The 26,749-nt window shown below is 38.3% G+C and overlaps 1 protein-coding gene across 2 annotated transcripts in view; it reads left to right on the top strand.

Moving 5' to 3' along the window:
• The window catches only part of LOC118701542 (chromodomain-helicase-DNA-binding protein 1-like), a 100,267-nt gene extending 74,075 nt beyond the window's left edge, over window positions 1-26,192 (top strand). For both annotated transcript variants that reach the window (XM_054517784.1, XM_036406219.2), the window contains 19 exons: window positions 2,237-2,386; window positions 3,033-3,181; window positions 3,457-3,553; window positions 3,635-3,730; window positions 7,544-7,720; window positions 7,926-8,086; window positions 9,689-9,730; window positions 10,326-10,456; window positions 10,894-11,032; window positions 11,744-11,894; window positions 14,764-14,886; window positions 15,252-15,380; window positions 17,752-18,000; window positions 18,413-18,553; window positions 20,650-20,828; window positions 22,947-23,043; window positions 23,252-23,309; window positions 24,308-24,515; window positions 24,690-26,192. In XM_054517784.1, coding sequence (XP_054373759.1) covers window positions 2,237-2,386; window positions 3,033-3,181; window positions 3,457-3,553; window positions 3,635-3,730; window positions 7,544-7,720; window positions 7,926-8,086; window positions 9,689-9,730; window positions 10,326-10,456; window positions 10,894-11,032; window positions 11,744-11,894; window positions 14,764-14,886; window positions 15,252-15,380; window positions 17,752-18,000; window positions 18,413-18,553; window positions 20,650-20,828; window positions 22,947-23,043; window positions 23,252-23,309; window positions 24,308-24,515; window positions 24,690-25,053 — 2,841 coding nt within the window. In that variant the 3' untranslated portion in view covers window positions 25,054-26,192. The remainder of the gene's footprint in view (window positions 1-2,236; window positions 2,387-3,032; window positions 3,182-3,456; window positions 3,554-3,634; window positions 3,731-7,543; window positions 7,721-7,925; window positions 8,087-9,688; window positions 9,731-10,325; window positions 10,457-10,893; window positions 11,033-11,743; window positions 11,895-14,763; window positions 14,887-15,251; window positions 15,381-17,751; window positions 18,001-18,412; window positions 18,554-20,649; window positions 20,829-22,946; window positions 23,044-23,251; window positions 23,310-24,307; window positions 24,516-24,689) is intronic.
• Window positions 26,193-26,749: the final 557 nt, after the last annotated feature.

The raw sequence follows: 26,749 nt of genomic DNA, 5'->3' as shown, positions 1-26,749 counted from the left end.
TCTTTTGCTTGGGAATTGGCTGGGCATCAGTCCTGCCTATGGGAAGGTGGCAAGAGATTACATTTGCATCACTTGTTCTGTTTTGTTTTCTTTCTTTTTCCACTTCTCCTTTGCTTATTAAACAATTTTTATCTTGACCCCCAAGTTTCCCTGCTTTCAGTCTTCCTTTCTTCTTCCCCGTCCCACTGGGGGTGTGGGCAAGAAGTGATTGTGTGGCTGCGTGGTGCTTAACTGCCTATAAAAAATATTAGCTGGTCTAAAGAAAACAGTGAACTGATACTTTTTGAAGGCCATTGATACTGTCCCTCACAGTGTCCTTCTGGACAAGTTGTCCAACTGTGGGATGAGCAGGTTCATGGTGTGCTGGGTGAAGAACTGATGGAAGGGCCGTGCTCAAAGGTTTGTAGTGAATGGAGCTACATCTGCCTGGTCACTATTCACTAGTGGTATCCCTCACGGTTCAATTTTAAAGCCAGTCAGTCCTGTTCAATATTTTTATCAATGATCTGGATGCAGGAGTTGAATGCACCATTAGCAAGTTTGCTGATGATACCAAACTGAGAGGGGCTGTTGGCTCTCTTGAGGGACAATAGGCCTTGCAGAGGGATCTAGATAGGTTGGAGCATCGGGCGACCATCAGTGGCATGAAATTTAACAAGTCCAAGTGCCAGATCCTGTACCTGGGATAGAGTCATGCTGGGCACAAGTATAGATTGGGAGAGGAGTGTGTGAAAAGCAGCCCTGCAGGAAGGGATCTGGGGGTGCTGGTCAGCAGCAGGCTCAGTATAAGTCAGCAGTGAACCCTGGCAGCCAAAAGAGCAAACTCCATCCTGGGGGGCATCAAACACAGTAGAACCAGTTTATTAAATATTAAGCCCCGAATGTTTCGGGGTGTGTCCTGCCTGGCTTCGTCTGGCCTCGCTGCTGGACCAAAGGCTGCAGCTGTGGCGTTTTTCACCCCAGAGATACCTTTGGCTGGCTAGGTGCTGCAGCTGGGCGCTCAGAACAAGTCCAGGCAAAATAGGAACTCAGTTTACCTTTGGTGGAAAAGGTTCAGACGGTGAAGAGAAAAGGAGCGGGTTCTGCCGTGTAGCTTAGATCCAGAGTTTATTGTAGCATGGTAGACCTCTGAATGTGGTATCAGCTCCAGCCAGACAGGCAGAGACCGAACCACGGCAGAGACCACGGCAGAGACCCCGGCCGCATGGTCTCGTGTCCTTTTTAAGCCCCGGGGAGAGGGGGAGGGGACGGACAGGTGAAGGCCAACCAGGTGTGAGCAGGGGAAGGGTCAGGGGATGTGGACGCTAGGACAAACCAATGAGCCCAGGCCTGGGGGGCATCTGCCAATCACACAATGCCTTGCTGGAAGGTGCCAGGCAGGAGGGCAAAAGGGGAGGGGGAAAGGTTGGCATCCTTGAGGGGGATGGGATAGGTGAGACAGGAAATGGCGACACACTGCAACACCAGTTGGTCAAAAGAGGCAATGATCCTGCTGTATTCACTGCTGATGTGGCCTCACCTTGAGTACTGTGTGCAGTTGTGGGCCCCACAACTTAAGAAGGATGTGAAAGTCCTTGAATGTATTCTGAGAAGGGCAACCAAGCTGGTGAAAGGGCTAGAAGGAACGTCCTGTGTGGAGCAGCTGAGGACACTGGGTTTGTCTAGTTTGGAGAAAAAGAAGCTGAGGGGTGACCTCATGGCTCTCTACAGCTTCCTGGGGAGGGGAAGTGGAGAGGGAGGTGCTGAGCTCTTCTCCCTAAGATCCAGTGACAGGACGCATGGGAGTGGTTCAAAGCTGGGGCAGGGGAGGTTCAGAGTTGACAGTAGGAAGCATTTCTTTACTGAGAGGGTGGTCAGACACTGGAACAGGCTTCCTAGAGAGGTGGTCGATGCCCCAAGCCTGTCAGTGTTCAAGAGGTGTTTGGACAATGCCCTTAATAACATGCTTTAACTTTTGGTCAGCCCTGAAGTGGTCAGGCAGTTGGACTAGATTGTGGTTGTCAGTCTCTTCCAACCAAAATAGTCTAGTCTATTCTATTCAAATAGCAATCCACTGGCTCTAGACATGACAAACAACTTCTTGTATTAGAAGTCTAACAAATGTTTATGATATACTTAAAGAAATATATGAGTTCATAGTCTGCTCCACAGAGCAAATAAAGAAGTGTCATATTGGTTCTCTAAAGGAATATTATAGCTAATATATATAAAGCTATTTCTTCTTTTATAATTTCAGGACTTCTGCTTTTTGCTGTCTACCAGAGCTGGAGGATTAGGTATAAACTTAGCATCTGCTGACACTGTAGTTATATTTGATTCTGATTGGAATCCACAGAATGATCTGCAGGCACAGGCTAGAGCTCATAGGATTGGACAGAAGAAACAGGTACATGCGCTTCTCTTTTAGGTATCAAACCTGAAGGAAGAATGAATTATGTTAGCCATAAGCTGTCTGTCTGGCCCATCACAGTCCTCATGTATTTTGAGAATAACTAATACTTGCTAAAAATATCTAAAAATGTTAATATTAATGATTTGCCTTTTAAACATTTTTTTTAAATCTCCCTATACAGAGAGATAGCACAGCAGCTGTAGTATATGGATGGGTAGGAGAAGTTGCGGACTTGTCCCATGTTCATTGGCATTGTATCATTCTAGAAAGTAACTGCTGTACTTAAAGCACATCCATTTTGCTTTGTTTAATACTTTGTACTTCTCTTTGGGTTTCTCGCAGAATACTTCAAGTAGTAATCAAACATAACACATTTCCTTGTGGCCATGCTTGTGCTTAATCATAGAAACTTAGAGGAGAGGTCTAAGAAATTTTTTCAAATATAATTTCTATAGAGACTGTGATAACATGATTGACTGGTTTCATATATGCAATACTAGTTCAATAAGATTTAGATTTGTAATCATGTCTAATATTTCTCCCTGTTGTTGCTCAAGGGTTTTTTGTTAACTTCATCTGTGTATTTTTTCATGGGTAATTTGTGAGCGGGCAAATAAAACCTTTTTTGTAATATACATAGGTTAATATTTATCGGCTAGTCACAAAAGCATCAGTAGAAGAAGACATTCTTGAAAGAGCCAAGAAAAAGATGGTGTTAGATCACTTAGTAATTCAGAGAATGGACACTACAGGGAAAACTGTACTACATACAGGCTCTACTCCCTCCAGGTATATTTGTTTATTCTTTCATATTACCTTATGCTTAAGTATACTTGACTATTTGAGTAAAAATTCAAGTCATTTCACTTGGTTAATAAAAGGCAAAAATTATGTGGTAAGGAGTTATGTAAGTAAAGACTGCAAAGTATATTGTCCATGTCATTTTTTTTTTACATAATAAAACTAGTTTTTATTTAAGACAAAAGGAAATTTGACTCATGGTTATAGTAAATTGAAACTGTTCACTAAGATAAAGTGTTTATGTGAAACTTTTTGTATTTCAGCTCAACACCTTTTAATAAGGAAGAGTTATCAGCAATTTTGAAGTTCGGTGCTGAGGAACTTTTTAAAGAACCTGAAGGGGAAGAAGAGGAGCCTCAGGTAAATGGAACAGTGCATCTACACTTGGTGGACAGAGAAACCTATGAATTGTTTTGTTGTAAAGAGAAACTTCTGTTTCAGGAAATGGATATAGATGAAATCCTGAAGAGGGCTGAAACTCGAGAAAATGAACCAGGTCCACTGACTGTAGGAGATGAGTTGCTTTCACAGTTCAAGGTATTGCTCTGTTCCCTCCCTCTTTCCTTAATTATACTTTCCTTTATTAATGCTATTTTTTGTTCTTCTTTACCTATTTATTGTTCCTTCATTCTTACATCATTCACACATCATGTGATGGGTGAGCAACTGGCTCATGGGTTGGGCAAAAAGGGTTATAGTAAATGGGGTGACATCAGACTGGCAACCTGTCACTAGTGGGGTTCTACAGGGCTCCATCTTAGGCCCTGTGCTCTTCAACATCTTCATAAATGACTTGAATACAGGACTTGAAGGGATACAAAGTAAATTTGCAGATGATACAAAATTGGGAGGAGATGTTGACCCCCTCAAAGGCAGAGAGGCCCTGCAGAGAGACCTCAAGAAATTAGAGAAATGGGCAATCACCAACCATATGAAGTTTAACAAGGGAAAGTGCCAGATTCTGCACTTGGGATGGAGCAACCCTGGATGTATGGACAGACTGAGGAATGAGAGGCTGGAAAGCAGTGCCATGGAAAGGGACCTGGGGGTCCTGGTTGACAGGAAGGTGAATATGAGTCAGCAGTGCCCTGGCAGCCAGGAGGGCCAACTGTGTCCTGGGGGGAATCAGGCCCAGCATCGCCAGCCTGGCAAGGGAGGTGATTGTCCCGCTCTGCTCTGTGCTGGTGTGGCCTCACCTTGAGTATTGTGTGCAATTTTGGGTGCCGCAATATAAAAAAGACATTAAGCTATTAGAGAGCATCCAAAGGAGGGCCACAAGGATGGTGAAGGGCCTTGAGGGGAAACCTTATGAGGAACAACTGATGTCACTTGGCTTGTTCAGCCTGGAAAAGAGGACACTGAGGGGAGACCCCATTGAAGTGTTCAACATCCTCACGAAGGGACATGGAGGGGCAGGCACTGATCTCTTCTCCCTGGTGACCGGTGACCAGTGACAGGACTTGAGGAAACAGCATGGAGCTAAGTCAGAGGAGGTTTAGGTTGGGTATAAGAAAAAGGTTCTTCGCCCAAAGGGTGGTTGGGCTCTGGAACAGGCTCCCCAGGGAAGTGGTCACAGCACCATGCCTGTCTGAGTTCAAATGTTTGGACAATGATCTCAGGCACATGGTGTGACTCTTGGGGGTGTCCTGTGCAGAGCCAGGAGTTGGACTTTGGTCCCTGTGGGTCCCTTCTAACTCAGCATATTCTGTGATTCTGTGAAATATGTGAAACACTAAGTTAGCTCTTTGGCATGCAATGTCTATTCACCTATACAGGTGTCATGGTTTGACACTGGCTCAATGCCAGGCACCCACAAGGGTTGCTCGCTCACCCTTCCCTGCCACAGCTGGGTAGAGGAGAGAAAAAAAAAAATGAAGGGTTCATGAGTTGAGATAAGGACCAGGAGAAAACACTTCAAGGGCAAAACAGGCTCAACTTAAGGTTGCAAAGTGAATTTATTACTAACGGAATCAGAGGAAGATAATGAGAAGTAAAATAAGCCCTTAAAACACCTTTTTCCCCTCAGCCCCTTCCTCCTTCCCACTGACAGTGCAGAGAGACAGGGCATGGGGGGTTTGGTCAATTCATCACCTGAAATTTTCTTCCACTACTCTGGGAGAGGAGTCCTTCCCTGTGAGACTATGGGGTCCCTCCCACGGGAGACAGTTCTCTGTGAACTTCTCTGGCATGGGTCCACTCTCACGAGCAGCAGTCCTACCACACTTGCTGCAATGTGAATTCCCCCCACGGGCACACAGTCCTCCCAAAACTGCCACAATGTGAGTCAATCTTCCACAGCGTGCAGTCCTCCAAGGACAGGCTGCTCCAGCCTGGAAGCAGGGGCCCTCTCTCTCCACTGGGTCTTCCACTGGATCACAGTCTCCTCCAGGCATCTACCCATTCCAGCGTGAGCACCTCCCCCACAGGCTGCAGGTGGATCTCTGCATCCCCCGTGGATCCCCATGGGCTGCAGGGGGACAGCCTGCTTCACCATGGTCATCACCACAGCCTGCAGAGGGATCTCGGCTTTGGCGCCTGGAGCACCTCCTCCCCCTCCTTCTCCACTGACTTTGGTGTCACCATGTTGTTTTTCCTCACATGTTCTCACCTCCTCCTCTTCTCTGACTAGATGGAAAAACCGTGTGCCCTTTGTTTTGATTTTCGTCTTAAATATGTTATCACAGAGGTGTTACCAACCTTTCTAATTGGCCCAGCTTTGGCCAGCAGCATGTCCATCTTCAGAGCCATCAGGGATTGACTCTGCCAGACATGGTGGAAGCTTCCAGCAGCTTCTCACAGAAGCCACCTCTGAGGCCCCTTCCTCCCCCCCAAAAAAAAATCCAGGCTGTGCAAAACCAATACAACAGGGTAATTACTTCCAGTGCAAGCATGTAAAATACATATTTTGCTAACAAATGTCGTGGTTTAGGGCAAATTTGGAGGAGAATTTCAAAATTAGGGCTCCTCCAGTAAGCAAACCCACACAGCCCCTCCCCCCAACCGGTTCGGGAAGGATTCCTCGGAGAGGAGTGGAAAGAACCTGTTTATTTAACAAGCACAGCACCCCCCAGCACACAAAATGAACAATACCGGATGACACCACTCTGAAAAAAGATGACAAATTCAGAAAGTCTCTCTTGGGGGGTGGTCACTCTGTTCTCAGTCCCTCCGGCGCTGGGGCTGCTGCTGCAGGCCAGAAGGTGCAGGATCTTGGTGTTTCTCAGGTCCCAGTCCGGAGCAGGTTCGAAATGATCAGAAAAAGGAAAGGAGAAACCGTCCAGGAAGAAATTGGACAGTTTAGCTAAACTAGCTAAAGAGCAAAAGCAAGCAGAAGCGAAGCAAGCAAGAGCGAGAGAGCAAAAGCAAAAAGCAAAAGCTGCAGTCTCTGTGTCCCGCCAGGCTGATAAGAAAACCAAAATAAAACTTTCCCTCTTCAGAGCCGGTCTTAAAGGTACAGAACATAATAGCCAACATTACCAGAACACATGAATGGGGATACAAGCATCATAACGCCACCCTAGGACACAAAATAAGAAAGATATTTACAAATACATTAGTCCTTGATTTAATTGTTAGCATACTGGGGAGAGCTGTTTTTAATTTAATGCTTTATGCTGTTAAGCACCTGTAGTACTTCTGAAAACAAAGAATGAAATTTGGATTTCTTAGCTAATGACTTTTAGAAACTTCTTTCAGCCCCCATGTAAACATAAATGCCAGATATGCTTAACTGGATGATACTTATAATATTGAGTGAGTCCAGTTGTGGATGGTGATGTATTTTTGTTGGCTGGGGCATTTTTCCTTTGTTTTTGTGGGTCTTTTTGTTGTTTAATTTTGGTGTGGTTTTGTTTGTTTTTTTTTAAATCAAGGCTGGACTTCTTTAGATCAGTTGAGTAGTAAATAAATTTTATGCTCATCGTTCATTTGCAATATACTGTGATTTCTACAGTTTATTAATGTTTAGTTAGTTCTACATTATTAAACATTCATATTAACTCTGACATATAGTTAGACTTGCTCTCTGTTTTGAAGGAATTTAAACAACAATCACAGCTATCGTGTATGCATTTTATAGTGGTTTTATAGTTCTCAACTTGTAAAAGAAGAAAAATATTCTTATCTTTATATTCAGCCATGTTGTATGCAATGTGTGTGTTTCATTTCTGAAAATATTTTCATTAGAGACAGTCCTTCATGAAGCATTTTATACGTATACATTTTGTGTATATACAAATAAATAAAATGTGTCATTCTGAACTAAGTTTTTCTAATATATTAATTACTGGCTCTTTGTATAAGTAAAGGATGTATTGATTTGGTGAAAATACTTATCTTCCAATATCTAAGGTGGCTAACTTTTCTAATATGGATGAAGATGACATTGAGTTGAAACCAGAACAAAATTTAAGAAACTGGGAAGAAATCATTCCAGAAGTCCAGCGGCGACGAATAGAAGAGGAAGAAAGACAAAAAGAACTTGAAGAAATATATATGCTGCCAAGGATGAGAAACTGTGCAAAACAGGTATCTGGGTTTCTACTGACTAACTGATTTTGTTGTTGTTATTATTTGGGTTTTCTATTGCAGTTGTTTTGGCTTGTACTTTTGGGTTGGGTGGTTTTCATTTGTGGCACCCACACACACACCTCCCTCATTTTTGACAGGCTAGATAACATATTAATAAAATGTTAAGTCATGTAGCTTTGAACTACTTAATCTGAAATTCCAGATCAGCTTTAATGGAAGTGAAGGGAAACGCAGTAGGAGGAGAAGATATTCTGGATCTGATAGTGACTCAGTCTCAGAAAGAAAACGACCAAAAAAACGTGGAAGACCACGAACTATTCCTCGAGAAAATATTAAAGGATTTAGTGATGCAGAGATTAGGCGGTAAGATGTGGGGGGACATGCATGTTTAAAGGGACAAAACTTTTTTTTTTGTCATTTTAGAGTTTGAAAATATGGAAATGAGTCTATTTTGCATTTATTTAGTTTAAATTTTTTATTTTAGGCATTTAAGTCTTTACTCTTGAGTAGTTTGGGGTGCTGATGTAAGAAACTGTTATGTGCAGAATTTGAACCTATTTTGGTGAGGAATAACTTGAGTTAAAAAATGTTCTACAAAAAGGTTCAGCGAGTTTTGTTTTTTTAAATTCCTTGTCATTGTATTTGTGTTAATGTTATATGATGCATTTTAAAACTAAAAAAAAATATTTTGATACATTGTTGTGATTTAACCTTGGTAGGCAGCTAAGCACCACACAGCTGCTTGCTCAGTCTCCTCCAGAGGGACTGGGGAGAGAATCAGAAAGGTAAAAATGAGAAAACTTGTAGGTTGAGATAAAGACAGTTTAATGGGGAAAGCAAAAGCCACATGCACAATAAAAGCAAAACAAGGAATTCATTTACCACTTCCCAGTAGCAAGCATTTACCCATTTCCTGGAAAACAGGGCTTCACCATGTGTAACAGTTACTTGGGAAGACAGATACTATAACACCAAACATTTCCTCTCCCTCCTTCTACACAGTTTTTATTGCCAAGCATGACACCATATGGTCTGGAATAACCCTTTTGTCAGTTGGGGTCAGCTGTCCCAGCTGTGTCCCCTCTCAACTTCTTGTGCACCCCCAGCCTACTCACTGGTGGGGTGGTATGAGAAACAGCAAAGGCCTTGATGCTGTGAAAACACTGTTAAGCAAGAGCTGAAACATTAGCATGTTATCAACAATGCTTTGGTCACAAATCTAAAACATACTAGTAGATATGGTGCTCTGAACAAAATTAACTTTATCTCAGCAAAACCCAGTACATAAGTGAATCTGTGCAGCTGGTCCCACAATATTTGATGCTAAAAATACTTCTTTGGGAGAAGGAGTAGAAATTGTTTTGCTTTACTTTGGTTTGTGAAATGCTACTTTGCTTCTGTCATTTAAGTATTCATTTTTCTCTAAAATACTGTACAGCTTGTAAAGTATTTTTGATTATATAAATAACCTTGAAGAGCCTTGTTTCCTTTTCATTTTATCTAATATATAATGGTTTGCTGCTTTTGTCAGGGATATTCTTATGCTTGCATTCCTTTATCTTTCATGTTATGTTTTCCTAAGTCTTAAAATTGCCGCTAGCTTCTCTTTATTATGAGAGACCTAACATAATATCTGAATTCTCAATTTACTATAAGTCCACATTTGATTTTTATGATTAGACACATCACATTGCTGAATTCTTTGTCATGTGAAACTAATTAGTAAAGTAACTTTTGAAAGAAATTGTATCTTCTGTTGTTTTATTTATATAATTTATTAAAACAAATAGAACTCTGGTTTTAAATGTGGGTTGTCTTCATATAGTAAGCCATCCTAGTCTCTCTAGTTCTTATTTTCTTTGTATTGTCCACATAGCCTTGTACTAAGACTTTACACATACATTTTTAAAACCAATGTAGTTAAGCATACATTTTTTTAACTGCAAAATTATTTTCTGTTATTAGGTTTATAAAGAGTTACAAGAAATTTGGTGGCCCACTTGAAAGGTAAACTAATTTGCTTATATTTGTATAGCAACTTGGTACCTTGTTTCCATTAAAATTAAACACTACACCAAGAAACCTTAGGTTAAAGAGGAAATAGTGTGCCTAATCTTTTGCCTGTACTATGACATGAATTTAATTTTTTTTTCCTTTCATCATATATGATATGTATGTAGACAGCCAGTTTGACAAATCTATACATTTTGCAAGACTGCTTGCTTTTTCTTTATACTTAACCTACTATTCTGTTAATTCTGCATTAGTGACAGTCATTCAGGTTTTTTTGTTTGATAAGTGAATAAAACCATAGACTTAATAATAGTTCCTTTTCTATTTAAAAGAATGTGTTGAAATGTAACTCAAAACTGCATTGATAGGATCCTTTATATTTCCTGTTGTATAGTCCTTTATGTGAAATACCCTTTTTTATAGTTTCTGTATTTTCTTTAGCTGCTTTTAACTGCATGCATTAAAATTTTACACAGCAAGTGTGGATGAATGATAACTTACAGGATCACTTTTCTAGTTTCAAAATCTGAAGGAGTCATTCATAATACTAAAGTTTTAGAGCTGTAAAAACATATTTGTTTTCTTCCAGGTTAGATGCTATAGCTAGAGATGCTGAGCTAGTTGATAAATCTGAGATAGACCTTAGACGTCTGGGAGAACTTGTACATAATGGATGCATTAAGGCTTTAAAGGACAATTCCTTTGGCCAAGAAAGAGCAGGTAAAGTGTGTTTGGGGGTGGGGGAGAGGAATAAAAAGTGTCAAAGAGATATGAACGATTGTTGCACTCTGATCATAACAAAACAATTGTGTTAGGGGAAAACATTAACAAAATGTTAGCATGCTAGGTGATTTAGAAAAAAAGATTTTAGTAAGAAGACTTTTTGGTTTTGTTTTTCTTCCCCCTTTCCCTGAGTGAGTTGTCATAGTAGAATGCAATATGGTTTTGCTTTACCGTGAAATTTAAAATTAATCTGCTAGTATTAACTGGAAGACCTTGAGGTTCTGGAGTTTAATTAAAGCATTTGGTTAAGAAAAATTCATTTCCTATAATTGAATGTCTGCTGCTATAGCATCAAACTTTTTTTTTTCTCTATGTTTGTCTATAAGATATACATAAAAGCTAAATATTTTAATAATTTGTTCCTTTATTTTAAGGAGGTAGATTTGGGAAAGTTAAAGGCCCAACATTCCGAATATCAGGAGTGCAGGTGAATGCAAAGTTAGTTATTTCTCATGAAGAAGAGTTGGCACCATTGCACAAATCCATTCCTGCAGATCCAGAAGAAAGGAAAAGGTATTTTTTTTTCTTCCTAAAGGAACCCATAATGTAGAAAGTTATTCAAGGCTTTTATGAATATATTTAAGCATTCCAGACTGAGTACACTGGGACACTCATGCCACTCCATTACCTCTAAGAACTGGCAGCAGAAATCTGCTCCACATTCTTTCTTTATTCTTTCTTCCCTCTCCTTAGAAGCCAGTATTTGCTTTGACTTCTGAACTGTATTCATTGGGGACTGGGTTCAGTTATTCTTAATTATTCCAGGCTTGAAATCAGACTTGTTGAGGAACTGCTTTGTGTCACCTCTGCCTGAGAGAATGCAATATTTGTCAAAATGGAGCAGATGGTAATTGTTAGTAGTTGTTTAGACCTATGAACTTTTTAGCTTACTACCTTGTGTATTATAGTCCCTAGACTATCTGCTTATTCAGTTAGCAGTTTCACTTGAGTAATATTCTAAGCTTATCTTCATGGCTAGCCAGTTCTAACTCAGTCCATGGCCACAGATAGATGACTGTTTTTCATATCTTAATCTTGACCTCCTTTAAAACATATTTTGGTACTGATTTGAATAAATAGTTTATAGAAATTGTAAGAAAGCCTGAGAGTTATGTGGATTACTTACTAAATATATCAGGATCTCAGTGATATGTGGCATGTTCTTCTATCCCTTACTAAGTTTGAAAAGTTTGCTTATGTATATTTCTAATTTATTTCTACTAGATATGTCATCCCATGCCACACCAAGGCAGCTCATTTTGATATAGATTGGGGTAAGGAAGATGATTCCAATCTGTTAATAGGTATCTACGAATATGGCTATGGCAGCTGGGAAATGATAAAAATGGATCCTGATCTCAGTTTGACACAAAAGGTATGTCATCTGCAAAATTTCATCAAGGAGTTTTTTTGTTTAGGTAATAATGTTAATAAGAACAGTTACTGAAAGAGTTTATTTTATGATAACTGAAATTGCCCAGAAGTTAGGTCAGTTGTACTTCTTTGTATCCTTTTGGTAAATTATTAGATTTTAAGATTTTGTGTATTCAGTTGAAGTATACCTTCTTAGAGTCTGCTATGTTTCTGTATTTCTTTGTGTCTCTATCACTTGAATTCTCTCTTCCATCTTTTGCTTCCCTAGTTTAAATAGTCTAGTTGTGTTAATTTGAATTAATTCCAGACTTTTGGAAGAAGGAGCAGGCAAATCAGGAAGAGTACAAGGATGTTGTTTGATCGTGTAGAGAGAAAATTAGAAAGGCAAAAGCTCAACTAGAATTCAACCTGGCCACTGCCGTGAAAGATAATAAAAAATGCTTTTACAAATACATTAACAACAAAAGGAGGGCCAGGGAGAATCTCCATTCCTTATTGGATGCAGGGGAAAACATTGTCACCAAGGATGAGGAAAAGGCAAAGGTGCCTTCTTTGCCTCAGTCTTACAGTAAGACCAGTTATCCTCAGAACAATTGACCCCCTGAGCTGATAGACAAGGATGAGGAGCAGAATACCCCCCCGTAATCCAGGAGGAGGTAGTTAGTGAGCTGCTGAGCCACTTAGACACTTACAAGTCTATGGGGCCAGATGTGATTTATCCAAGGGTACTGAGGGAGCTGGCAGAAGAGCTCAGTAAGATGCTCTTCATTATTTGTCATCAGTTCTGGCTGACTAGGGAGGTTCCAGACGACTGGAGGTTAACCAATGTGATGCCCATCTACAAGAAAGGCTGGAAGGAGTATCCGAGGAAGTACAGGCCTGTCAGCCTGACCTCAGTATCCAGCAAAGTTATGGAGCAGATCATCTTGAGTGTGATCACATGGCACATACTGGACAACCAAGGAATCAGGCCCAGCCACCATGGGTTTAGGGAATGTAGGTCCTGCCTAACCTGCCTGATCTACTTTTATGACAAGGCGAACTGCCTAGTGGGTGAGGAAAAGGCTGTGGATGTGTCTGCTTAGACTTCAGCAAAGCCTTTGATACTGTCTCCCACAGAATTCTCCTGGAAAAGCTGTCAACCCACAGCTTGGACAGGTTCAGTCCTTGATGGGTTAAGAACTTGCTGGATGGCCGGGCCCAAGGATCAGTATTGGGCCCAGTCCTGTTTAATATCTTTATTGATGATCTGGATTGAGTGCACCCTCAGTAAGTTTGCAGATGACACTAAGTTGGGTGGAAGTGTTAATCTGCTGGAGGGTAGGAAGGCTCTGCAGAAGAATTTGAACAGGCTGGATTGATGGGCCAAGACCAATGGTATTCAGTTCAACAAGGCCAAGTGCTGGGTCCTGCACTTTGATCACAACAACCCCCTGCAGCGCTACAGGCTTGGGGAAGAGTGGCTGGAAAGCTGTTTGGCAGAAAAGGCCCTGGGGCTGTTGGTTGACAGCCAGCTGAACGTGAGCCAGTGTGTGCCCAGGTGGCCAAGAAGGCCAATGGCATCCTGGCTTGTATCAGAAATAGTGTGGGAAGCAGGACCAGGGCAGTAATTGTCCCCCTGTACTCTACACTGTTGAGGCCATACCTCAAATCCTGTGTTCAGTTTAAGCCACTCCCTTCAAGACAGACATTGAAGTGCTGGAGCGAGTCCAGAGAAGGGCAATGGAGCTGCTGAAGGGTCTAGAGAGTAAGTCATATGAGGATTGGCTGAGGGAACTGGGGTTGTTTAACCTGGAGAAAAGGAGGCTCAGGGCAGACCTTATCACTCTCTACAACTACCTGAAAGGAGGTTGTAACTCGGTGAGGGTTGGCCTCTTTTCCCAGGCAACTTGTGACAGGACAAGAGGATGTGGCCTCAAGCTGTGCCAGGGGAGATTATAGTTGGACATCAGGAGAAATTTCTTCATGGAAAGGGTTGTTAAACATTTGAATGGACTGCCCAGGGAGGTGTTGGAATCACCATACCCGGAGGTGTTCAAGAAACGACTGGATGTGACACTTATTGCCATGGTCTAGTTGACGAGGTGATGATTGGTCAAAGGTTAGACTCTATGATCTCAGAGGTCTTTTCCAACCTAAGTAATTTATGAATTCTGTAATTTTATTCTTGATTTTTTGGAGGGAAGTTGGTTTGGGGATTTTGGTTTGGTTTCCCTATCACTGTTTTCTTTGCTTGAAAGTGACTTTCATTTGCAACATGAGAATTGCTGTATTTGTCAGATTAGAAGTAGTGCAATGGCTGCTTAGAAGTAGTGAGAAACACTTAGGGAAATACCGGAGTGAAGCAAACACAGTGGTACTGCCAACCTGTAGCTTTGGGATTTGAGGAGCCAGGGTTGTATAGAAATCTGTTTAATGATATTCTGCCCCTGCCTTCCATTAATTGCTTGTTTTATGAAACCACTCTTTCTTTTTTTTTTTGGCTTCTGCATATCCTGTGGTAATGAGTTAATGCATTTAGAAGCACATGGCAGAACTAGGAGATCTGTGGATGACAGTGGTACAGGAGCTCTGAATTTTTTAGATGAACTATGAGAGTGGAAACAGAAATCTGAGGCTAGTTTCTTGAGCTGACTGTAAATTTTGTGAGAATATTTTCAAGACTACATTGGTTGTGTGTTTGAGCAACAATAATATGTTTAAGTTGTCCATTCCTTGAGGCTGCCTGCATATTGGTCAGGTATAGTTGGAGTTGATTGGTTTTTTGCTTATTTTTTAATTCAGCTTTTTCTGTTCCCAGTGCTTCACACTAGCAGCTTCCTAATCTGATAATGTGTACTTGTAGTTGATGCTACCATTGTTCTTCTCAGATTTTACCTGATGACCCAGATAAGAAACCACAGGCAAAGCAGTTGCAGACCCGTGCAGATTACCTCATTAAATTACTGAATAAAGACCTTGCAAGAAAAGAAGTGCAAAGACTTACTGGTGCAGTAAGTTAAGCTTAATATTCAGTAGCAAGATAACATAATATACCTATGGGAATGTCAGCAGATACTTGTCTTATCTATAGAAGTTCCACTCTTCTTTGTGTCATTTTTCTCTGTATTGGTAATTGTATTAGATGAAACTAACTCAAGGAATGTATTGCAAATTTAATATTGTTTTTTCCTCCCTTATTTGTAAATATTCTTTACTGTTGCATTAGGCTTGGTCTCCAATCCTGAGAAAAGTGGTGGTCATTAGTGGCAATAAATAAGTTGAATGCTTTCTTTAACATGAAAACCAAAATCTTTTTCTGCAACTGTGATGCAGACACTTGTCAGTTGACATAATAAAGGTGCTAATTTACATTCAGGGCAATTCAAAGAGGAAGAAAGCAAGAAGTAAGAAGAATAGAGCAACAAAGACTGCAAAAATTAAAGAAGAAATAAAAAGTGACTCATCACCACCCTCAGAAAAATCTGATGATGATGAGTATAATGAGGTAAATATCATTCATACAAAGACTTGAGCATTTTATCTTCTCAAAATTCAATTTTATTTAAAAATCAAAATATAAAACTAATGTTTCTGACTAATCCATTTTTACTACTGATTATGATTCTTCAGGTAACAACTTTTGTTCAGGCTCAGGAAAAAAAATCAAGATTGTTTAGAAAGTACAGCATAAATAAACGGTGTTTTGAGACATGCAAGTGAATGCTTCTGTGTATGTCAGGGCTTTCATTATCACAGAATGGGTTAGGTTGGAAGGGACCACTGGAGGTCATCTAGTCCAACCTCCATGATCAAGCCAGTTCCCCTAGAGTATGTTACTCGGGATTGTGTCCAGAAAGTTCTTGAATATCTCCAGAGAAGGAGACTCCACACCCTCTCTGGATAATCTGTTCCATTGCTCAGTCACCTGCACAGTAAAGTTCTTCCTCATGTTCAGGTGGATCTTCCTGTGTTCCAGTTTCTGCCCATTGCCTCTTGTCCTATTGCTTGGCACCACTGAGAAGAGCCTGCCTCCATCCTCTGACACCCTCCCTTCAGATAAGGGGATACTGATAAGGTCCCCTCTCAGATCTCTCTCCTCCAGGCTGAAGAGACCCAGCTCCTTCAGTTTTTTTTCATAAGTGCGATGCTCCAGTCCCCTAATAATCTTTGTAGCCTTCTGCTGGATTCCCTTCAGGAGTTCCATGTTTCTCTCATACTGAGGAGCCCAAAACTGGACACAGCACTCCAGATGCGCCTCACTAGGGCTCAATAGAGGGGCAGGATCACCTCCCTTGACCTGCTGGCAATGCTCTTCCTAATACACCCCAGGATACCATTTGCCTTCTTGGCCACAAGGGCACTGCTGGCTCATGGACAGCTTGTTGTCCACCAGGTCCCTGAGGTCCTTCTCTGCAGAGCTGCTTTCCAGCAGGTCACCCTCAGCCTGTACCGGTGCCTGAAGTTATTCTTACCCAGATGCAGGACCCTGCATTTGCCTTGTTGAATTTCAGAAGGTTCCCCCCTGCCCATCTCTCCAACCTGTCGAGATCCTTCTGAAGGGCTGCACAGCCCTCTGAGGTATCAGCCACTCCTCCGAACTTTGTATCATCAGTGAACTTGCTGAGGAGGCATCTACCCCTTCATCTAAGTTATTGATGAACAAGTTAAACAATACTGAGCCCAGCATTGAATCTTAGGGGACACCAATAGTGACAGGCCTCCAACTAGACTGCAACTGATCACAACACTCTGAGACCTGCCTTTCAGCCATGTTCTCAATCTGCCTCACTGTCCACTATGATATGAGGATGTCACAGGAGACTGTTGAAAGCATTGCTGAAGTCCAGATGGGCAATATCCACTCCTCTCATCTACCCAGCCAGTTGTCCCATTGTAGAAGGCAATCAGGTTGGTTAAGCATAATTTCCCTTTAGTGAATCCATGCTGATTACTCCTGATCACCTTCTTGTCATCCATGGGGATAGACATGGTCTCCAGAGTGAGGTGCTCCATCACTTTTCCAGGGATTCAGGTGAAGCTGAGTGACCTGTAGTTCCCTGGGTCCTCCTTCAAAGATTATTGCGAGTGACCTAGCAGTGATGTTTGCCAGTTCCTTTAGCACGTGTGGATGCATCCCATCAGGGCCCATGGATTGTTGATGTTAAGTTTGACTATTATTCAATAGATATTGTTCTAATGAGCTACTCAACTTTATTATGTTTTTATTACTTCTGATGTGTTCCTTTAGGACTCTCTTTTTGTTGGTTCATTTATTTATCACACAGCAGAAACCACTACAGAGAAGAAAAAAAACCCCAACAGATTAGGTTTAGGGGCCACGTTGCACCTAATTTTGTGACTTTGAAGGTAGCTGAAAAAAACACTAGATTCTTCAAAACATGTCTGAAAAAGCAAAAGTTGGAACTCTGTTCCCTTCTCCTATCACTGTGACTGTTTAATTCAGGGTCACACAAAAGTTACTGGAACAAAATTACTAGAACAGAAGTCTTTTATCATCACCATGCCCTGAAAAATCAGCTCAGTCTTGTGAGGTCTACTTCCTTATTCCTTTTAGCTCTTTGCAGCTTAACTACTTTTTACAGGAGCAGATTTCTTTGGTAATACAAAATTAAATGGATTTAATCTCTCACACGCCCATTATCCCTGCCCAATCAATGCTTGTTTTGTGTCACATTAAGGAAATGAGTGAGTAGTCCTCATCTTGTTTTGAAACTGCATCCAGCTCCATTTGATAGGTGTTAAACCTAAGTCTAAAGAAATCACACACAGAAAAAAGTATATTTTAATCTGATAGTTGCAAAACTTGTATAGTTAGAAACTCTATTTGATGTGACATATATGCTTGTGTATTTCAGGATGAGATTGTTTCAGTGAAATGTCCACATAAAAAAATAAAAGCAGAAGAAAATGAAGAAAAGCCTGAGCCAGATATTGGTATAAAGATGGAAGCTGTGGAAAAAAGAGAGACAAGAGAAAAAGAAAATAAGAGGCATTTAAAAAGAGAGAAAAAAGAGGATAAGAAAGAGTTTAAAAATATTAAAGAAAAGAGAGAAAGCAAACTAAAAGAATCCACACAGAAAGAAAAAGAAGTAAAGGAAGAAAAGGTAACTAGGTTTATTTTTTCTTATATAGCACTAAAAAAGGCCCCAGGTTTTTGTGAATGATTTTGAGTTGAAAAGATATTTTAGATCAGTCATTTCATTGAAATTTTTTGCATCATGTGAAGTTTTATTTTTGCCACTTGTAAGTACAAGGACAGGCAAATGAAATGGGAAATTACCTTTTTAAAGATCTATAGCTTAGTGGGACTGAGAGTGCAAGTGGAAGAAACTTGTCCATTCTCCTTCTCCATCCCTCCGAGAGAGAAAATAAAAGGTACTATCACTGCATGACAGATTTTTTTTTTCTTTCTTTTTGTTATTATTGGAGAGAATGCAGTGATTGCCTAATTACAATATAATTTCAGCCCAAAAGTAAGGTTTGCTTATCAGATATATTTTCATGTTTTGTTCTTAGGCAAATGAACTCAAATCTGAAAATAAAGAAAAAAATAAAAAAGTTTCATTGTTGGATATTCCAGTTCATATTACTGCAACTAGTGAAACAGTTCCAATATCAGAAGAATCTGAAGAACTGGATCAGAGGACATTTGGTGTGGTAAGTCCCTTGTTAATAACTTAGTGTTTACACTTGATATACTAAATGAGCACAATTTCTGATGTTTTTGATTCTGCTATTAGGTATTATAATACACATATCTATTGCCAGTAAAATCTTAGATCACTGAAGGCTTATTGATGCTATACTAAATTCAGTTTTGTTTTCAGGTTAGCAGTTTTATTTTATTGCATTTATGCAGTATAGTGAAGAGTATTTGTCTAGTTGTGTGTGCTGTATAGTTTTAAAATACAGACTGTGAAGATCCATCCTCAAGAATAATTCATGGATACTGCTTCTTAAAGGACAGAAATTAATGAATTTTAATGCAGCTGCTGTAGTCTCTGACTTGGCCTTATCAAATACCCCTTTGTTCTTTGTAAGCTAACAAGAGAAAGTTGCACTTAAAGTATTACAGACTTCCTGCATTAGACAGAGGAAGGAACAAATCCTAAAGTCCTTAGAAATATCTTGCTGGAGTAATATCTGATACCAAAAGAATTTCAGTTATATCACTACTTTTGTCCACAACAGAAACAATATTAGAAGAACAAAAGGGAGATATGTAACATTTTATAGTTTGATTGGGGACTTTGGAAGGATGCTAAGAATTTACTTTGAGCAGCTACTTTGCTGCTGTAAAAGTTCTATCATTCTGCTTTCAACAGTTGTCCATTACTGCTAGACAGGTTTACTGGGTCTACTGTGGTGCTGGCTGTAAGAAGCAAATGATCTTGTTTTCTCATCAGTATGGTACTGACTAGCTTACCTATGTGGGGGTTGTTGTTTTGCGTTTTTTTTTGTTTGTTTGTTTTTTGGGGTTTTTTTTTATTCTAAATGATGTTATAAGTGATTAATCTATAATTTCCAGGATATCTTGTGAGTGGCTAGGTGACTGAAAATCACACAATTCCCATGTACAATTGCGCTTCTCTGTTCACCTCTACACTTAAGCAGTGTATTTTGTAAACTGTCTTTTAAAAAGTTCCTTAAGCTGTGGTTAGTGCAATAGGTAATGTAGCTGCTTAATTACTTAATGGCATGATCTGGTAATGAAACAGCTTCACTGATTTTTGAGTTGTCCCTAGATGTTGACACAGTGATTGTGATGTTTTCCAAAATCCCTCATATTTTTGATTCTGGATATATAGACTTGTCTTCCTTCCTTAGTGGGAGTAATTATAGGTTGGGTTTACATATAGAACATTTTTTTTGTCCAGGCCCTCTGTTCAGGAAGGTATATTTATCATTATGCCATGATCAGATGCAATCTAATTAGCATGTTTATCTTTTCAAATGGAAATTACTGCTGTGGGTTGTTGAGGCTAACTCATTTGACTTCTTGTCTATCTTGTGACAGGTAAAATATGCATTTCATCTACCTTGCCATTGTGATTGAATGGTATTTCCAAGCAAAGGTCTATAATTTAAAACATGCTAACTGATTTATCTGTATTTACTATTAACATGTTTAAATCAGTGTGAAAATTCAAGCATACACATATGAAATATACCTAGGAGTACATGTGTTGTCATCACTGTTACTAATTTAGGCACACCTAAACTAGCTTTATCCTAGTATCTGCATAGAACTCAGGCTTAAAAGCTGCACAGAGAAGGAATGCTGATCCTCTGTTGAATGCCAAGTTTAATTGTTGCAGAAAGTATCTACTTAAAATATATTAAACATTCTCATACCTAATCTTGGCACTGAGTTTGTATAGCTTTCAAGGCTCTAAAAAGTAAAATAACTCTTGTCCTATATACTTGTGCTGAAAGTTAAACCCATGATTGTAAAACCTAGTAATTCCTTTCCCTCAGAAAATCTTTTATATTAACTTAGTGCTTTCTTAAATCTTTAATATGGGTTACATACAATTTAATACTGTCATACATAAGTAAATTTTCAACTGGATTTAAAAAGCTACTTTTCCAAATGAAATTTTATAGTAAAACTAAAAGAGCTGCAAGCAAAGACTTGTTTTTCATTTGGCCTACAACAGTACTGTCTTTGCCTGTGTAAGGGTGAGTCATGTTTTATGATTTTTATATTTTTATTTTTGAATTAATGTATTCCTTTTTTAAAAATTTTACAGTGCAAAGAAAGAATGAGGCCTGTTAAAGCAGCATTGAAACAATTGGATAGACCAGAGAAAGGCCTTTCTGAAAGGGAACAGCTGGAGCATACTAGACAGTGCCTAATCAAAATTGGGGACCACATTACCGAATGTCTAAAAGAGTACGCAAATCCTGAACAAATTAAACAGTGGAGAAAGTAAGTTATTCTGCATGATTTTTCTTGAAAAAGGGAAATCCATAATAGCTTATATTAAGTAGAATAATTTTAAATTATTTCTCATTTATTATTCTCCATTTATTTAATTTTTCTGCTGTATTAAATAAGGGCTTATGAAAAGAAGATTAAAAGTGGTAGCAGCTTTTATTGGTTTCACTTTTTTATACTTGCATAGCAATGCATTTTGTCTAGTAGGTGGAGTCCTCTTACTTTTTAAAACCAAATGCAAAGAGAAAATAACTGTATTTAGAGTATATTTCATGTTTAGTGGAAAAGAGTTCTTATCATTAAAGAATCTACTTTTTTCAACATTGATGTTTGGTTTTGGTTTATTATTCATGCTTAAAACAGGCCATTATAAATGTGTGTGTTCAACTTTGAATGATTTTGAGTTGCAGAATCCTTTATTCTTTTTTAAAATATACTCTAAAATTAAATCATATTAATTGACTTGATAAAAAACATTTATCCTAACATACTCCGAAATGTATTTCAAAATGAAATAAGAGTTTTAAGTGTTCTTATGCATCTGTGAGGTGATAACTTTGGAAAAATTGAGGAAAATGTTGGTTTATAAACTTACTATATATTGTTGTTAAGTTATTAATGCAGTTAGATTTAGTTTTATCATAATGTGCACTTTAATCCTTTATGGTTGCAAATATAGTTGCACTTCCATATACGAAGCTCAGTCATTTCATTTTCTTGCAGACTGTTAACAGAATATTTCTGCTGTTTGTACTTGCTTTATTTTAAAATATTGGGGTGAACTGAAATACAAAAGCAATATCCATGTCTTAAAGACACTTTGGTAAATGTTATGTTTCTTTAAATGGAAATTCATAGTAAGATCATAGACTCATAGAATTGTTAAGGTTGGAAAAGACCTCTAAGATCATTGAGTCCAACTGTTAACCCAGCACTATCACTGTGTTCACCACTAAACCATGTCTCCAAGTGACACATCCATACATTTTTTGAACAGTTCCAGGGATGGTGATTCCACCACTTTCCTGAGCAGCCTGTTTCAATGCCTGACTACCCTTTCAGTGAAGAATGAGTATGGTAGAGCTACTATAATATAATTAATATTATAGTAATGCTACAGTACCATGCATAGATTATTAAAGTATGTGTTTTATCTATCTTTTATAAGACATAGAATTTAGTAAAGGTATTCATGCTATATTTCTTATACAGATGTCATTGGGCACACCATTTGCTGGTTTTGTCTAGTTTTGCAAAACTCTAGGCCAAAATTATAGTATTTAAATCATCACAGTAAAAGAGCAGATAGATGCTTCTTGAGCCTACACACTTGAGATGTTTCTCAACTAAAAACTAGTTAGAACAGTACTATTCTGTAGTCTTTTAAGCATTCCACCTGTAAACTTTGCTAAAAGAATTCTAGACTTAAATCTGGTGTCTGCAATCATAGAAGCAAATCTCGTCTTTAAGGTTTTGGCTTCTTGAAACCAAAAGTGTTGTTTTGTTTTGCTTTCTTCTTTCATAGCATAGATTAGGATCAAAGATTTTGGCATGCTGCTTCCATCCTCTTTCAGATTTCTCATTTGGTTTCAAAAGCTTTGACCAGGCTTTGGAATTTCATGGGAAAATCCCATCCCTGATATCTGTAGGAAATTAGTCATGTAGATCAAATTTTTTATACTGCAAGAGATTTAAAGTTCAGAAGAATCTTTACTGAGTAATAAATACTCCAGTTTTCTGACATATTTCAAATAATCTTTTAGAAGAATTGCACAACAAATTGAAAACTATATTTTTATGCAATTGCCAAATCATTCTATTGACAAAACTGCCATTAATACTATTTTTCATGCAGTTTGCATTCTTCAGTCATTGTGATAAATATTACAAAATGGCAAATTATTAAAGTAATTAATTTCTGAAAAGTTTAAAATACAGCTAAGTAATGTTTGCTGTGCAGCTAGACAATATTCTGTGTAACAGACTTTACAATTAATTCAGTTTACTGAAATACTGTTGAAATAATTTCATTTAAGTCCATGTTCTGTTGTATGACACAATAAAAATTAATATATGGAAGAATTATAACCTTTCTTTCTTTTTCCTCAGAAACTTGTGGATTTTTGTCTCTAAGTTTACAGAATTTGATGCCAGAAAGCTGCACAAGCTGTATAAACATGCAATCAAAAAACGCCAAGAATCTCAGGTAATACTTTCAGACTCTCTAAATATACAAAAATATATTCTAAGTTTTATAATTGTTATTATAAAGTATCAATTGCTTTCACTCAATACACTTTAAATGTATTTTACTGTTCATAGTAAACTAGTTTGTTTTCTTAGAATATTTTCTGAAGAATTCAGATGCAACTTTGGGATTTATCAATGACGGTTTTTGTACTTGTCTCTTTTAGCAGCACAGCGAACAGAATATTAGCAACAACATGAATACACATGTAATTAGAAATCCAGGTAAGAAATGTGGAACATATTATTGTGCTGGATATCTTAAATGATGGTATATAAAATGAAATAAACTTAAAACTGTCTCCTAGAACTCCCATACTGATGGATATCATAGGGATAGGCTGACAGCATAACTTCACTAGTTTGGTGATGAAATTCAACTGAGCATGGACTGAATTTGGCACTTAGAGGTTTTAGTAGCAAGTTATTTGGCCATTTTCTTAAAGTAAGTTAATTTTTAAAAACCCACACTTTTTTGTATTTAATTTTGAGAAGGGAGAGAGACCAACTCAACACTTGTAAACTTCTTGGAGGCTCTATACCTGTTTGTAGCACTTGTAATGTCACCATATCATAATAAAGATATTCCCTGAAGTTATGGTTAGCAATCAGTTATATGGGATGTCATTTACTATTGACAATAATACTGTTTTTCTATGCTCCCACAGTTGCCTTCTTGTAATACTTTTTTTTTATATCATGTTATATAAAACCTAGAGTATGTTATCATGGGTTTAAAATTTATATATAATAATAATAGTATGGTAATAATGAGTATAATGTATTTTAGGAATACTACTAAAAACCTTTCATTAAGAAGGTGTACCTCTAAAACTAGTGTTCTCACTAGGGCTGTCTCCTTAGAGAGGAACTTCCTACCATTCTGTTTCAAATTGCTCTACTAAAGGCACCTGGTTTCTACTCCCTGCTCAATTAGACCACACTGATCTTCTCTATTCAGTCTGTAAGGCTGAAAAATTTAGTTTCTTGGTCCTACATATCTATATTTCTAGCTTGCTTGCCTTCTATTTCCTTCTGAGGTCTCTCTCAGTTTGCTCACATTACTGCATTTATCTTTCAATCATTTAGATATTGTTTCTGTCAAACTATAATGCCATTTTCACATTGCTTTAAATCTGACAGATAGAAGAGCTATTTGAATGGATAAAGAAAATAATTTTTACTGTTTGAGGCTTCCTTATAACCTCTACTTTATTAAACAGGTGTTGAAAGACTGAAGGAGAATACAAACCATGATGACAGTAGCAGGGATAGTTCTTCTGATAGACATTTGTCACAGTACTATGATCATCATAAGGACAAGCATCAGGAAGATGCTTATAATAAAAATGACTCAAGGAAAAGGTCCTATTCAGCCTTCAGCAATGGAAAAGACCACAGAGACTGGGATCACTATAAACAAGACAGCAGGTAAATTGTTCTGTTAAAAATTCCTTTCCTGGTTTTTCAGTATGCTTGTAGTAAACAGCAGTGAATCTTTTCTAAGTAATGCAAAATTGCAAAGACATTTCTCTTATGCAGCTCTGTTGAATTGACATAATTGTAGTCCTTACTATGTGTTCAGTAATAAGTAAATTTTTTCAGATACTATAGTGATGGTAAACGTAGAAAGCTGGATGACCACAGGAGCAGAGATCACAGGTCAAACCAGGAAGGAAGTTTAAAAGACAGTCGACCTCATTCAAATCACCGTTCCCATTCAGACCACAGGATACATTCAGATCACCGTTCCACTTCAGAGTATATCCATCATAAATCTTCCAGAGATTATAGGTACCACTCAGACTGGCAAATAGACCACAGAGCTTCTGGTAGTGGCCCAAGGTCACCATTAGATCAGAGGTCTCCTTATGGGTCAAGATCTCCTATAGGACACAGATCTCCATTTGAACACTCATCAGATCACAAAAGTACACCTGAACATACATGGAGTAGCCGGAAAACATAACAAAGACTGACATTTTCTGGACCATCTTTTAGCCATATACAGTAAACTAACACAGTAATTGCCTTATGTGACTTGAAAGATATGGACTGGATATTGTTAGTCACAGTATTGTTACTTCTTTCCAGGATGCAAGGTCTATTATCCCAACAATAGAAAAATATTTTTGTATTTAAAATTTCGGCTGCACTGTGCTGCAAATGTTGGTGGCAGGTGTTTTCTGAGGTTTTTTTTCCCCTCTTTAAGAAATGAAAAATGTTTACTTCTACAGGGACCTCAACACTGCCCCATTCAGACTGAATCTCATAAAACTGGTTTCAGGGTGAACATAGTTTAAATTATGTTTGCAAATGAGATTTTAAACACAGACCTGTGATCATGTTTCAGGGAGAAATGAGGAGGAGTTTTTTTGTTTTCTTAGTAAAGAATTCTCAAGGACATTTGTTCACATTTCAAAGCTATTAATTTACATTGTATACTGCAGTCACCTTGCCACTTTGCATCACAAGCTTGAATATTTCTGTACCCATAACTGTAAAATAGCCAAGATTTCTCTTGTTTGTAGTCAGCTGTAATAATGCTTTTTTTCAAAATAAAAGAAATCGCTGAAAAATATTGCAAACTAATTAAATGAGATTTTTTTTTGCTTGTTCCTTTCCCTACCTACTCAGTCTTTCTTGTCACAGAGTCAATATACTAACACTTTTTAATAAAAATATTTTTATGAAATTACTGTTTAGAATGCAAAAATGGGGATGGGAACCTTTTTATTCCATTTAGTGCCCCTTTTTTATTGGATGCTTCAGATACATGTTTTGGTTTTGTTTTTCTATTAAACTGACAATATTGTGATTTGTTGTAATGAAATGGGAAATATTCAGCTAAACTGTGGTCTGAAAAGTTTTTGTGTACACAGGTTTTAAAGAAGGCATGTTCAATATCTGAACACTTTTGAATCCAAATCAGACAAAATTTATTGGAAATTTATTGTTTTCCCTCTTGAAATGGGCAATAATGTCAAATGTGCTATGCAGCCAGTTAATATTTTAGATTTGAATTACTTTCTATTACAAGAATTATTACAATACACACTGTATATAGATAACGTCTGTTTGACAAATTAAATTTGAAATTAAATGTGAGCTCTTGTTTCCTGCTGGTGTTTTTCTACAGCATACATCTTTCTCATGTAACCATAAAAATATTCAACTCTTAAGTACTAAATACACAACATAATTAGGGAAGATAAATGTCTACCCTGGCATCATGTGGTTGGTGCTAATATGTTGTTCCAATTTTTTTTCATCTTGCAATGTGTTGATGTCCTGGTTTAAGACAATTTAAGGTGTGGATACTCCAAAATTAGTTACCTCTCCTTTTAGTTTTAACCACTCCCCTTTCACCAATAAGGTGAGACAAATGCAAGATATAAGTGAAAAAATGGCAGTTTACTAAAAAACAAAACAGCAGAAGGCAAAAATAACAATAATAATCACTAGATACAAAGGTGCTGAATCTCGTGGACTCCCTAGGAACAAAGAAAACAAAATGGTGGAGAAACCACTCCCCCAAGATGGTGCCTTCTGTAGACAATGTCGTGGTCTGAGAGTTAAAGGCAGAAATGGTGGACAACAACCTCTCCCAACCACGTGTGAAGAGAGAGAACAAATAGAGAAAAACAGCACAGCAACTGAACCTC

This window comes from Molothrus ater, chromosome W, assembly GCF_012460135.2.
Source record: "Molothrus ater isolate BHLD 08-10-18 breed brown headed cowbird chromosome W, BPBGC_Mater_1.1, whole genome shotgun sequence".
In the NCBI taxonomy this organism is placed as follows: Eukaryota; Metazoa; Chordata; class Aves; order Passeriformes; family Icteridae; genus Molothrus; species Molothrus ater.
This window is presented reverse-complemented; position numbering and strand designations above follow the sequence as displayed.